The sequence below is a fragment of the Doryrhamphus excisus genome, chromosome 18, assembly GCF_030265055.1.
Source record: "Doryrhamphus excisus isolate RoL2022-K1 chromosome 18, RoL_Dexc_1.0, whole genome shotgun sequence".
Classification (NCBI taxonomy): Eukaryota; Metazoa; Chordata; class Actinopteri; order Syngnathiformes; family Syngnathidae; genus Doryrhamphus; species Doryrhamphus excisus.
Genome location: NC_080483.1, coordinates 12,468,845 through 12,483,727, shown reverse-complemented (window position 1 = coordinate 12,483,727; position 14,883 = coordinate 12,468,845). Strand labels below are relative to the sequence as shown.

At 42.7% G+C, this 14,883-nt stretch overlaps 1 protein-coding gene across 4 annotated transcripts in view; it reads left to right on the top strand.

The window, feature by feature from the left end:
- Nucleotides 1–14,883, top strand: part of phc2b (polyhomeotic homolog 2b (Drosophila)) — a 41,751-nt gene that overhangs the window by 20,676 nt on the left and 6,192 nt on the right. For 3 of the 4 annotated variants that reach the window (XM_058055805.1, XM_058055806.1, XM_058055804.1), the window contains 8 exons: nucleotides 7,434–7,812; nucleotides 8,230–8,391; nucleotides 9,225–9,302; nucleotides 9,623–9,784; nucleotides 10,065–10,223; nucleotides 10,409–10,703; nucleotides 13,850–14,172; nucleotides 14,549–14,804. In XM_058055805.1, coding sequence (XP_057911788.1) covers nucleotides 7,492–7,812; nucleotides 8,230–8,391; nucleotides 9,225–9,302; nucleotides 9,623–9,784; nucleotides 10,065–10,223; nucleotides 10,409–10,703; nucleotides 13,850–14,172; nucleotides 14,549–14,804 — 1,756 coding nt within the window. In that variant the 5' untranslated portion in view covers nucleotides 7,434–7,491. Of the gene's footprint in view, nucleotides 1–5,327; nucleotides 5,477–7,433; nucleotides 7,813–8,229; nucleotides 8,392–9,224; nucleotides 9,303–9,622; nucleotides 9,785–10,064; nucleotides 10,224–10,408; nucleotides 10,704–13,849; nucleotides 14,173–14,548; nucleotides 14,805–14,883 lie in introns of those variants that run through there. The other variant, XM_058055803.1, reaches the window with a different exon arrangement.

Sequence of the window (14,883 nt, the reverse complement as noted above, 5' to 3'; positions counted from 1 at the left end):
TCCTCCGAACACCAATAAAGAAGAAGCGACAGGAAGTGTGTGTCCTTTGCAACCATGGACATTGTGAGACAAGCTCCGAAGTTTGACTGAATTAAAAAAAACAAAAACAGAACCCAAGTCAGCTCAGTGCAACATTTGCAATACAATATTATTTTATTATTATACTATATTTTACAGAAGAGTTACAAATTAACAAAGCAACTAACGGATATTTCAATGGAAGCCACTTTTGGGCTCATATGTGATCAGATTTATTTATTTTTTTCTCCTTGTGTGAAAGAAGCCCATGAGAGTGATTCATCAGAGATTGTGTGTGTTCCTAATCTACAAGCTCTGCCAGAACTATTTCATTGTGGTATTTATAGATCAGAGACAGTAGCATTATTCAGGCTACTGCTTTTTTCCCAGGCTGGGCTTCTTTTAGGGGTATACTGTATAATGTACTATCTAAAAGTCCACAGAACAGACAAGAGATGTATGCCAGTTAAAAAACAAAAAAAATAAGCTGTGCAGTCAAGTGTTTTGCATCACTATTGTATTACTATGCTGGAGTGTGTCCTGGAAGTGAGCCAGAATGTCTTTGTGCTGGTCCACTCAGCTGTGGAAAGGAATGTCCATCAGAGTCATGTCTCAATTATTGGAAAGCAACCCACTTAGCCTGTAGTAGTAGGTTGTAGTATGGTAGTTTTGCACACTCTAACACACGTGTCAAGCTCAAATCCAATCCGCAGAACCGTTTGGAATATAGCATTGAGTTGCCTCGCCTCACAGACCTTATCGAACAAAGTGATTAGAGTAAGTAAGCGATTGCACTGGTATATACTACTCTGGCGTTTTGATTATAAATAAATATTATACATAGCACAAAATTCACAACCATTCTTCAGGGTGCCAGATTCAGACGAGAATTCCAAATAATTTAACTGTACCTGACTAAAAACTATTACATCGTCTGTACAAAATAAGTGATCATTTTAACTAGGCCCAGATGAAGAGGTGGTTGATGAAAAATCACTTTAGTGAAATCAACAGAGAGGCCAAAACAACCATAGTCCTACAGTGAAGAAAATAAGTATTTGAACACCCTGCTATTTTGCTATTTCTCCCACTTAGAAATCATGGAGGGGTCTGAAATTTTCATCGTAGGTGCATGTCCACTGTGAGAGAGATAAACTAAAAAGAAAAATCCAGAAATCACAATGCATGATTTTTTAACAATTTATTTGTGTGATACAGCTGCAAATAAGTATTTGAACACCTGTGTATCATCTAGAATTCTGACCCTGAAAGACCTGTTAGTCTGCCCATTAGAAGTCCACCTGCACTCCATGTATCATCCTGAATCAGATGCACCTGTTTGAGGTCGTTAGCTGCATAAAGACACCTGTCCACCCCATACAATCAGTAAGACTTTAACTTGTAACATGGCGAAGACCAAAGAGCTGTCCAAAGACACCAGAGACAAAATTGTACACCTCCACAAGGCTGGAAAGGGCTACGGAGCAATTACCAAGCAGCTTGGTGAAAAAAGGTCCACTGTTGGAGCTATCATTAGAAAATGGAAGAAGCTAAACATGACGGTCAATCTCAATCGGAGTGGAGCCCCATGCAAGATATCACCTCGTGGGGTCTCAATGATTCTAAGAAAGGTGAGGAATCAGCCCAGAACTACACGACAGGACTTGGTCAATGACCTGAAAAGAGCTGGGACCACCGTTTCCAAGGTTACTGTAGGTAATACACTAAGACGTCATGATGTGAAATCATGCATGGCACGAAAGGTTCCCCTGCTTAAACCAGCACATGTCAAGGCCCGTCTTAAGTTTGCATATGACCATTTGGATGATACAGAGGAGTCATGGGAGAAAGTTTTATGGTCAGATGAGACCAAAATAGAACTTTTTGGTCATAATTCCAATAAGCGTGTTTGGAGGAAGAAGAATGAAGAGTACAATCCGAAGAACACCATCCCTACTGTGAAGCATGGGGGTGGTAGCATCATGCTTTGGGGGTGTTTTTCTGCACATGGGACAGGACGAGTGCACTGCATTAAAGAGAGGATGACTGGGGCCGTGTATTGTGAGATTTTGGGGAACAACCTCCTTCCCTCTGTCAGAGCATTGAAGATGGGTCGTGGCTGGGTCTTCCAACACGACAACGACCCGAAGCACACAGCCAGGAAAACCAAGGAGTGGCTCCGTAAGAAGCATATCAAGGTTCTAGCATGGCCCAGCCAGTCTCCAGACCTGAACCCAATCGAAAATCTTTGGAGGGAGCTCAAACTCCGTGTTTCTCAGCGACAGCCCAGAAACCTGACTGATCTAGAGAAGATCTGTGTGGAGGAGTGGGCCAAGATCCCTCCTGCAGTGTGTGCAAACCTGGTGAAAAACTACAGGAAACGTTTGACCTCTGTAATAGCAAACAAAGGCTACTGTACCAAATATTAACATTCATTTTCTCAGGTGTTCAAATACTTATTAGCAGCTGTATCACACAAATAAATTGTTAAAAAATCATGCATTGTGATTTCTGGATTTTTCTTTTTAGTTTATCTCTCTCACAGTGGACATGCACCTACGATGAAAATTTCAGACCCCTCCATGATTTCTAAGTGGGAGAAATAGCAAAATAGCAGGGTGTTCAAATACTTATTTTCTTCACTGTATATCCGCTTTTATTGGAAAGTAGACATTTGAAGCAGGCATGAATGGACGCAAAAAATGCTGTCCATGACAGTTTACTATCCTCATCATGGCTGCTTGATGTTGCTGAATACTTTTTTTGATGACTTTCTTTAGGCAACATTTGTCCACACATTTGGACAAACAGATTTATTGGTTTTATTGGATTTATTGGTTTTCCTTCGTCTTGAATGTGTGCTGTTTGCTAAGGTAACTCATTTCAGCCAATGGTTCCTGCAGTGTTGTCTTTTGGGCCACTATTTATTCTGAGTAGATGAGTGGGAATGTTGATTGACCGATAAACTGTGTACAGCTCTCACCATCCAAATTAAGGTCTAGGAGATTTAGAAGATTAAAGGACGTCAGAGTGAACCCGTGTCAGAAAAAACTCGTTCAGAGCCATCCCAAAATTCTTTCAAATGGGCAAACCTCATTATCTCAAACTTTGGCATTGTCTAACACGAGAGTATTCTAACAACATTTATAGGTAAAAAATGTGGAAAAAGCGTAACAATCCCATAAAATTGTCCAATCGTAGTACTAAAAAGCAGCCAAAATAGGTCAATTTGCAGGGTTTCACCTACCATTATACCATTATATTATTGTATGGCATGTCTTTATTTGAGCAAGGGTCTATTGATTTTTTCTATAAGTGTGTGATGGTTATCCTATAGTATATACCTTGCATGGGGATCACATGTCAGTCACTCTATGAATGGCTCCACTTTCCTCTCAAGTTGCCTTCAAAGAAATCAAAGCAAATCACAATGATCGTGTTTTTTTTTTTTAAACATGATTTAGGAATCCATTTTTAAGGCCCATATTGAGGCCAGATTGTTGTTTTTCTTCATCCTCCCGGAAGAGCGAGCTAGCATAATTTGTGTTTGTGTTCCCTTTGAACAGAAGATGTGGTTTGTTTGTTTTAAAGCTCCTCTACTAAATCCTCTTTTACTTCATTAAAAAGTGTTTATTTTCGCATTCAACGCTTTAGGCAGCAGGGCTTTCATACCCGGAGGAAGAGCGCTGTCATTGTCCCTTTCTTCTTCTTTTTTTTTTTTTTTTTTGACATCCCTCCCCCTCCGCCCTCACAGCTCAGCTCCCAAAGTGCCAGATTCAAGGACCGGCATTTCCGACTGCACCTCCAGCTAATCTATATGCTAATGAGAAGATGATAATCAATGAGGTTCATGCATGGTTAGCCCCAATCAATACAAGGCACTCACAAGACTGCATTTCACAGAGCTAGACGTATGGGGGCCGTCTTAATGTGTCGGAGCTGACCATAAGCACGCCATTATTCTCTGATTCCATCTACTTTAGTCCACATTAATGACGAGCCTTCTCATCGAATGAGCGTCTTGAATTCCAAAAGTCTAAAAGTCATTTCATTTTATGAGAAAGAATTGCTGTTTTATGGCTTTGTGTTTTTGGTGGATTTTTCCTTTCCATGGCTGCTGATTTGTTGCCCTCATCCTTTTTTCAGAACCTACCTGTCATATCAACCCATACATGTTATGTAACAATTTAGGCCACACTGCTTAAAGGGGACCTATTCTGCTTTTTCCACTTTTGCGACCTATAAATGTTGTCAGAATGTTGTATCATTGTGTTTAACTATGCCAAAGTTTCAGATAATGAAGTCTGTGCATTTGGAAGTGAGTCCTGAAAGAAGTTTGGGGAGAGGCTCACAATGATGTCATAATGAGCCAGACTTCCTTATGTAGCTTGCCTTCCTCTCGCTTTGCTGCACCGCTTCACTGCTCTGATTTCACCATGTTAGCACAGAGCTAACGCTAATGGTTTCCAGGAAATATGGAATATATTAAAACAGGCGGTTTTGGAAATCTAAGGGAATACAGCAGGAATAGGTGCAGGTTCTGGAAGCTTTCTGTGTGGGTTATTGTTTGTAGCTTCAGTTTATTGTGTATTCTGCAGATGCCCCCTTCAAAATGAACTGATACTCTCTGCAGCTGAGTCAATAAGTATGCAAGGTATTTAAGGAAATATGCAAGGCACCTTCTGTGGACTGAAATAGCTTCCACTGGCATTCCCAAATTCATGTGTGTTCCAGTCCTGCTGGAGAGGCAGTGGGTGAGTCACCACTCTTGTCCTTAGCTGACTGACTGACACCAAATTGGCCTCCACACAGCTGCTGGTTATTTGTGCAAATGAATCAGTTCAGCCATACGAAAGCGGTAATGTGGAAGAGACTTGGAATTATGGAGGCACCAAGATGGACATGTAAACAATTGATCATTGATCAAAACATGTATTGTTTTCAGAAAAATCCGTAATTTTTATATTCAGAACAACAAAAGTGATGAAAATATTGGACGTCATGTCAGAGGGTCTACGCGTGCAAAAAAATCCAGGCAGCATAGGGGGGAGGGGGCAAACCATCATTACCATCATCTTCATTAGAGAGGATGCATTCATCCAATCAGCTTGCCTCCCTGCACGGGGATTCCACAGTCACCCCGTTGGCTGTCGCTAGGATACCACATAATCAGGAGGCAGACTGCGGCCTGGTTGGCAGACTGGGGTGTCGATGCTGGGACGTCAAGCTCACTGTGCATTAGGTGGAGGTGTCGATGGAAGGGGGGGCGTGATGGGGGAAGGTGGGCTCATATAGCACGCTGGCAAAAACGCATGTATTCAGTCAGTCAGTCAGTCAGGCAGGCAAGCAGGCACTCACTGGAAGGCAGACAAAGAAGAGAAACATCCTGAAGTAGGACAGCACGCTCCCGGGGGATGGGACATCATACCCCTGCATCGCGTTGGGGGGGCCATAGGAGGTAGGAGCACCAGGGGTTATGGGGCTTTGTCTCCTCACATAAAAAAAAAAAAACATTTATTGCGGATGTACACATTTGTGAGCTGGCGTTAAATTGTTTGGATGCTGGGGTTGTTTCCTTGAGGGAAAGCGCTGATGGAGGCTTCCACTCGTAGAGCCAGCCAGTCTGTCTGACAGCCTTTTAACGGCTCTCCTCTCTCCTCCTCTTGACTTCACAAATCTTCTATCGGCTGCAGCGTCCATGAAAGCATCATTATGAGGCTCCAGAAGTAGTATTGTAGTAACGGTTGTCCGCAGATTGGTCACTCTTCTGGGGTATTAATAGCGTTTGCAACTGGAGGCATAAGCCTGGACACAGATGTAAAATGCGGGATACCAAATAGGATGTTTGGGAGAGGGGGGGGGTTCTCTATTACACGCTGTGACTGATGGATGGGTGATTCCTCTCGCGGCGACTGGGGCCAAAGGCATCATCTCCAGAGGGGATTCCCTCCCCTCCTCTGCCCTCCTCCGTGCATCATCAGCAAGGCAGACAGGCTTTGTTTACAACCGTAGCCCTCTTGTTGTCTGAATGGATTTCAGTGCTGTCACTCATTAAACATGTAGGTGGGCTGTTTTTTAATGCCTTTAATGAAATGTAGTATTCATCCTATTCGGTATAAAATTGATACATTTTTATGTGCATCATCTACAATGAGATGCTCCCTCTATATCATACATTCCCATCTTATTTTAAACTTTGAAACCATTTTGATTCAACTCTCTACTGTGGTTTACTCGACACACTTATTGGAAATAAGATAACATATGGTATGTAAGAATTTCATTAAGTTAGGAGTCTTCAGTACGAGTGGGTTGTATATCTTAGGCTTGGCCCTCTAATCCGTTCCAAATTCTAATGAGGAGGAAGGCGAGGAGGTGGTAATAGCTTTAGAATACTGGTATAGCAGCTGCGTTGGTCCTTATTTAATTACTTCCATCAAACCCTCTTGACACTCAGACATGTTTAAAATCCTCAAACTGTTCCCGCAACCTTTTTCTGCCTCATTTCCTCCCCACACCCTACCTTTTCTTTTAATTAAATGCACCTCTAACCTCAAGGTTGGAAATTCCATCTTCCTCACTTTAAGCTCTTCTAAGCTCAGGAACCGTGTTCCTCTATGAATGTCCTATTCCCTTTTGGAGACTTCTTAGCCTCATCTTCTTTTTGCCTCCAGCACCCTTTCTTTGCTCTCATTCTGCAGGTTGTCAGGGTGAAGCCTTCAATATAACTACCCTTTTTATGCTAAATTATCAGAATCTCATTACAGGAACCAAATTGCTTTTTTTTCTCCCTCGCTCTTTTTTTTTTTTTTTTTTTTTACTTGCTTTGTTCTTGTTTCTGTGTCTCCACTCTGTCGGCAGTGGAGGAAAAATATTCTGCCAAGTTGTGAGCCTTTTAATGAAACTGGGAGGCAAATCAGTTTATTTCCAGGCATTTTTTTTAATTGATCTGGTCTTGGACACATAATTTAACAGTATCAATTCCCCTACTGACGTTAATGTCTGCAGTTGACCTGAAATGAAGGTGAAAGCTGGCATTGCCATGTGTGATTTATTACTAAAAAGTGTGCTTTTGTTTTGCATTGTAGCCTCAAAGCCTGAACAAAACTGTTCCAGAAGGCTTTTCAATCTTTGATTTGCTGAAATTTTGACTCAAGTCCAACTTTGACCACCATAAAACTTTTGTTTTTCGCTTTTATCTGTACAGATAACCATTTGGGTACTGTTATACTATAGTGAATTCTCATATGAATGCAAAACTCTTAATTGGCAAAGTGTACAAGACAAATTATTTTGCTTTTGAACCACATGTGACTCAAATTGTATACAAAGTTGCCAGTTGTTTGCCCTCCCAACTCTTCCTGTGTGATGTTTCCGACATCAAACTTCTTTCCTACTTTTGTGCTGTGTTCCAGACACAGGAGGGCCATTCAGAAGAGCCGAGGGTCAAAGGTGAGAAGAGCAGAGGGCACTATGAGCGAGCCGGGGCCCCCAGCTTCCACAAGCGGCAGCACCGGGACCACCATTTCCTCCAGCGCCACCAGCTCTTTCTCCACCACCACTACCACCACAGCCACCAACAGTAGCACCATGACCGCTTCTACTACTATTACTACTACTACTACTGCTGCTGCTACTACTACTCCTTCTACTACTGCTTTTAGTAGCAGTACTAATAGTAACAATAGCAGCGCTAGTAGTAGTTCCACTAGCACCACCACCACCACTACAGCGAGACAGGCAGTGCCTCAAATTTCTGTTTACAGTGGAATACCCGACCGGCAAACTGTCCAGGTGATTACTTTTAATACCTTCTATCTCCTAAAACAACTGAAATGAGATATGTTTGTTCCTTCAGGGTATTCAAACAAATGGCTAGTTGAAGGGAGGAATGCTGTCTGCTTTAGTGCTCTTGACCCATTGACCCCAGGATTAGCCTTTACGCTGGCCAAATGAGTGCCGCTCCACTTTTAGTGGCCACGCTTTGACAGCAGGTTTTTAAGCTATTTAGACCTTCTTTTCTCTTGCTCGGTCTCATCGCTTTTGTAAGACAGACACTATTGTCGTCAAGGAGCCCTCTGAGCATAATGGAGCAATGGTCATTTCAGCCAAGCGCTAGAGGAACCTAGATGCATTGCCAGATGCACACTGCTAGTGTGAGAATATTCGGGTAGGATCCTTATCCGTTGTCTTTCTTGCTCTTTCATGCAGGTGATCCAACAAGCTTTCCACAGGCAGCCCAACACGGCCGCCCAGTACCTGCAGCAGATGTACGCAGCCCAGCAGCAGCATCTCATGTTGCAGACTGCCGCCCTGCAGCAGCAGCACAGCCTCAGCACCGCTCAGCTGCAGAGCCTGGCCGCCGTGCAGCAGGTGATATACCTGATATACCTTCCATCCAGTGTGAAACCCCACCTGGTTACCTGTTTTTTACTACAATTAATTGTGGACACAACCGCAGCTTGACTGAGCTGTAAATAGATTTTTACCTACTGTTAATAGGTCCTTGACATTATTCATCATCTTTACTTAAATATGTTGTATATTGTTTGTATTTATGTTCTACAGTACATTGTTTTATTTTTGAAAGTGAACGGTAAATTTACAAAAATGAAATTTATAGCTGATGGCGCCACAGATGATGAACAAGGGTAACACCACCCAGCTAAAGCAGAGTAAACAAACACTTCTCAAGGTGGATTGTTGACAAGCTTTCATCAAAATAGTAGTCGTGCCAAAACGTTGTGTTGCTGCTGGATGTTCATAGTATCTGAGTGATACTGTTTTTCTTTTCCAAAAGGGGACGGTTTGAGACAATTGCAGAGAACAAGACAGATGGAAGCCCACCTCAAGTCTTGTTCTTTGCCGTGTTCATTTTACTGATGACTGCTTTGAATTAACTCCCTTACAAAAGCAATTGGTTGAAAGTACAGTGTAAATGCATTTTGAAAAAGGATGCTATTGCGCCCGTATACTGTGTCAAAGTTGCCACAGAACATAGTTCAACTTCTAAACACTATTCCATGATGGCTCAAGGCTGAAAAACATTATACATGTTATGTAAACCGATAATCGCCGATAATCTGTGTGGCCTGCGTGCCCACCACTCTACCACTGTGCGGCCCCAATATGTAACATACTTCTGCAAAGTAGATGAGACCAGTTAAATAACTTTCCTTCTTGCTGTCTCTCCCACCTTGCCACAGGCCAGTATTGCAGCTGGTCGCCAGAACTCCTCCCAGAACGGCACGCCATCTCAGCAAACGGGGTCAACTCAGGCCACGGTAAGAACAGTTTTCAGGCTCAGACTTGGAACACTTCCTGCACATGCAATGTTATCAATCACATCACTGACAAATTGACATCTTCAAGTTCTCCAGTTTGAAGACGACTTTAATGTAAAATGTGTGAAATAAAGACGCTGCTGTGATGAGTTTCCTTGAATGCATCTTGTGGTTGTCCAGTGACAATGAGAAAGTGACTAGACATGTTTATAGTTAACACGCTAACTCTAATATTAATGTAATGTTATTACTGTGTCTTGAAAGAATATAAAGCTGAAGTCCCTAACGTGGTTCTCCTGACATTCTTCAAACCCCTGTAGATCAACCTGACCACCTCGCCGGCTACAGCTCAGCTGATCAGCCGGGCGCAGAGCATCCCTTCCACTCCCACCAGTATTTCCCAGCAGGCGGTTCTTCTGGGCAGCCCTTCAAGCACCACCCTCACAGCCAGTCAAGCACAGATGTACCTGCGTGCACAGATGGTGGGAAAACAGCACAGTCATTGGGTGCATTCACACCAGCTTGCACATACGTATGATATATCAGCATCAGAGAACATAGACTTTAAATTATTATGGGAATACTTAAAACCATTGTTTTTAACTAAAGTTGTATCAGAGGAATTCCTTTTTTAGGATAACCCACTTTTCAGTTGGCTTGTCTTATAAACACTGAAACCTAGCATTAACTCTAAAACATTTAAATGACAATGAAGACAATTATAACTGTTGTCTTATGTTCCTCATGTGTTTTTTTTTACAGGCCCAGCAGAGCAATGTTTTCCAGGCCCAGCAGAGTAACCTTGTGCAAGTGGCCAGGAGTTTGGGCCGAGCCGTTCCGCTGTCGTCGCAGCTGATCTTCACTCCGACGGCCACAGTGACCGCCGTGCAGTCTGAGAGCTCCACACAGGCCTCCTCACAAGTACCTGCAAATATTCATTTCGCCCTTTTCTCTATATTTAAAACATCATCCAAATTGATTGATTGAAACTATCGGTACATGTAATTTATTTCTGATCTGTAATTCTAACAAGAAATAAACATGAGAAAAAAGTGTATTGCATGGAGTTTTAGTTTTAAGTGCATTCCTCTTTTCTGTCTCTCCAGAATCAGGTTCAAAATCTGGCCATACGTGGCCAGCAGGTGGCGACCACATCTTCCTCTCAGACCCTGCAGGCCCTCAGTCTGAAGCAAACCCCCGTCCCCATCCAGCCTGCCTCGCTCATCAAAAACCCCGGCCAGGGGGCCAGCCAACTTTCCGCAGGAGGTAAGACGGGCTCCTCTGAGAGCACGTCTTCTGAGGGAGGAAAGAAGGGGGATGCCACGGCGGTCACAGAGGCCCAAGCCATCAACATGAGCCGCAGTGTCACAGCACTTAGTGCGCAGCCTCTCATTGCTCCAGGTGAGTGCCGCAAAGTTCAAAAGTGTGTTTTATCAGTCGTCATAGCTGGCCACAATCCAACTAGAACAGGAACACACATGAAATTTCCTCACACCACTTTGGGTGTGACCAACTTTTGGTTAAACTAATCATCAAAAAAAAATGTGAAGGACAAAGGCATAATGTTTTGTTCATAATGTCTTTGAACTGTCATTGTTAACGAAGGTGGCAGGAATTACACCAGCCTGTCGGTGCACAACTGCGTCTCACTTTGTTGTCGTAATTGATGCACAGAAAGAAAAAGGGGTGTTGTGTTAGTCTTGTCAGCAAGCGGTCTGTAAAAATTAACATTGGGTTGCCATGACAGCGGGCCACAAGGGACAGGTGTGCATACAAAATGCCAGTGTGATAATGCACGGTGGCGAGGGGAAAGCTGAAAGGAGCCGGATGAGGATAATAAGCTCAAGCTAACTTGATTTTAGGAGAACACAAGATGAGAATGAAGGATGGGCGGCACGGCTCAGGTGGTAGAGTGGTCCTTTTCCAACCAGGAGATTGCTTCCTCCATCCTCCGTCCTCCAATGATCATGTTGAAGTATTTTTAGCTAACAGTGTCAAAGTGCTTTGAGTACTTTGGAGGTGGAAAAGCGCTATTGAAGTGAAGCACCATTTACCTTCTTCTACCCATGCCCCACCCCTCCACAAAGTTGAGTGGAAATTGGTTAAGTAGTCTTCTACATGATCTTTATGTCAAACTTACTGGGACAACAACATAACCTGTTGGTTGTCTTTCGTCATCATCACTCTCTATTGGCCAGAAGGAGCACAGCAGCTGCATACAGATGGCAATGTTTCTTTCATAAACACCTCTTGCCATATTATGTACCGGTATACCTAATAAAACTTTATTTGGTCGTGCTGCTTTGTTGTTTTTGGGTCATAATGGAAATACAACGTAAAGCAGCAGCAGCAGCCTGTGACACGATGGGAACTCAGGGATTTTCCAGGTTCAACTACTAACTTCATGAGAAACATGAGCTGGGATTGTAAAACAGACACAGTTTCGAGAGGAGACATTTTTGGTGACATGGAAGTGGAGAGCTACTTCGGTTTAATTTGAAACAGATAATTGTGTAAGTAGATTTTTATTGTATTTTACCTTGTCATTGTGACTTTTCTGTTGTGCAAGCAAAGATATTTAGAGAAGGGACCGGACATATTGTACATACATTTACTTACCCCAAATTACGCCAATTGGACCCGTGGGGGCTATTTACTCAGCTACAGGTAGTGTCCGGCATTTATTAGAGGTAAGGTTTTTATCAGAGTGGAGGCCTTTAGTTTTATTTTTGAATGCATTATTATAATATTTATTGATAATATATTTTGATTTTTTTTTAAAGTACCAGTAATCATTTTGTACAGGGTGGGCAATGTTGAAGGAGCAGTTCAAGTATTTACAGGATTAAACTATGTTTAATAAATGTAATTGTAACAATAATAAGTGCAAATGTAATACCATGAAAAACTTAAATTGAAATTGTATGGCGACTTTTGTCATACTTTTGAATATATTAGCTTTCTCTCCAACTCCTCTGTATTGAGGTATGCTATTTTTTTTTTAGATTTTTCTTGTTTGTTTTGGATCCACAAATTATTTTCAGTTCAGCGTTATAGTTTAGCTTCTGTTACTCCATATTCTTTAAAACACAGACATAAACTTAAGCTTTATACGTATATGCCATGTCTGTTCTGTAGGTGATGTGTGTTGTGGTCAAAGCGTCTACTGCAACACATGGTTGGTAGTTTTTCCAGTTTACCCCTTGATACCCCCTAGATCAGACGTTGTGAATAAAAGAGGCAACTATTTGAGGAAAGCATTATTAATATGATGTGGACGATGCACATGGTTATTAATTAAGGGACTGTGTGTAGGCCACTATTTAAGGAAATCAGGTATTCATGTGCATCTAATTGATCTGATTAGCCTTTCTTGGATTATCACACTGACAAAACCATATAATCAATAGATTAACTTGTGTAAGAGACTAATGACATACTGCACACAATATAGTTTTTCCACAGACAGAGAGCATGCATGTGTTAATAGCTTGCAGGGAGAGGTCAGAAACAGATGGAGTGTATCCCACAGCAGCTTTCAATGCAGAGGTGGGGCAGTGGGGGCAAGCAGAATTGGAGACAAACGCTGATGTTCCGGGCTGAGTGTCTTCATTGGGGCTTTTATTCACATAGGCAAACACGCCTCAAAGCTTCACATTCTTGGGTGTGGAGACCATTTTCATGTTTGGATTCCAGGAAATAATGGATGACGCTGTTAGCTCTTATTGGTAGAGTCGTGGGAAGAAGCAGAGTGCGGCTGTGACCCACTAACTCACCCTTCACTTTTATCAAGTGTCACATTTGGATCGGTGGACTCGTTCCTGGGACAGTGCTCATATTTGCTTCATTTTCACCACCCTGCAATACACGCTCCCACAGTACAGGGATGAAGGCTCCACAGTGACTTGCAGTGATAGGTGCTGACACATTGAAACCATTTCTAAGTAAAGTTTAGGAATCTGTGGAATTTATTGTATTTAACAGTCATAATAAATAACTACAAAATAATTGTAATAGTGGCATTGTGGGTACAGGTCTCTTCTTCCTAGTACTTTGTAAACATCCACTGCTTGTACTGTTTCTTAAAATCTCTTATTTCATTGCATTTTTTGAGTTCCTTATGCAATGGATTTGATGCTAAAGTTCAATTAGTTCAATAGTATATTTTACGGTTCATCGTTTGATTAGGATATTGATAAACTAGCTCAAAAATGTGCGACAACGAAATGACAAAAAGTTTGCATGACTATTTCTTGGAGGCCATAGTGAAGTCCTGCAATTGTATGTCACTTTTTAGAAGGATGTGGTTTGGAGCAGGAGTGACTACCGTCTGACAAATGACTCCTTTATGGCAGCAATCCCTCCTTAAATAGCAATAGCGAGTGCACACATACACACCCACACACACACACACACTGGGAACAATAACAGCCATGTGTTTCTGTTGTCAGACCGCCTGGTGAATTTGGAATGCACTGCACTGCACGGCACTGCGCTGTGAATGATTATATTTTGAAAAACGATAACTGTGCGTGTTGTCCTTTCAGCCTACACACAAATCCAGCCCCACTCCCTGGTCCAGCAGCACAAGCAGCAGCAGTTTTTGGTCCATCAGAGCCAAAGCTCCCAAAGGATGCCCGGTCAGCTCCTGCAGACTGCCTCCATTCAGCCGTCGCAGCACCCAGTACCCGTGTTGCCCAAACCTGCGCCGCATCAGACTTTGACATCCAGCCCGCAGGCCACCATCTTCCACTCCACCATCAGCACCCACACCCTCCACTCTGCCCCCACCCCAACTTCCTCCTGCTCCTCATTGGCCAAAGCCCAGCCCGTGCAGCTCACAGCCATCAACTTACAAATCCAGCCCACGGTAGGAGCCAGACAAATTAGCTTTTGTCCACACATACTCTTTTATTATTGCCGCTCAACACCTGGTGGCGCTATAACCCAAACCCAGCAAGAACTCCTAGGCCATTTTAGCCAATCAGTAGAAAATAATGAATGGGAAAGGCTCATGAGCTTGTTTATTGAGGATCAGGTGATTTAAATGTGGAATAACAGTGGAGTTACAGTTTTTAGATCATTTCAAATACAAACACTGAATGTTTATTTATTGATAAAAATATGCACATCTGTTTGAACAAGGCCTAACATGCATGATGTAATTTCAAACAAAACAAAAATGTATGTTTTGTAGATATTTTCCCATCTTAATAGCTGCTTCTTTGCCATATTCCTAATTGTAGGCCTCTCGAATGGTTCAGGACAGTAAAGATAAGCCAACTTCCCTGGTGGTGAGAGAGACGTGTGCTGCCCCTACCACACAGCAGCAACAAAAGCCGCCACCTCTACCACCACAACTACCTCCCCCACCAACGCCACTACCACAACAACAAAAGCAGCAGCAGCAGCAGCAGCACAGTGTACCAACACCATCACAACCCACCAAGGCTGGAGAGCAGCCCAAGTCCAACCCAACAACACCCGCTGTTCAGCCGCAAGGTAATGAATGACTCATGTTTACAATTGAAGCGGCTAAGATGCCATCATCTATCATGGTGGAAAAAGAATGGGATTGATG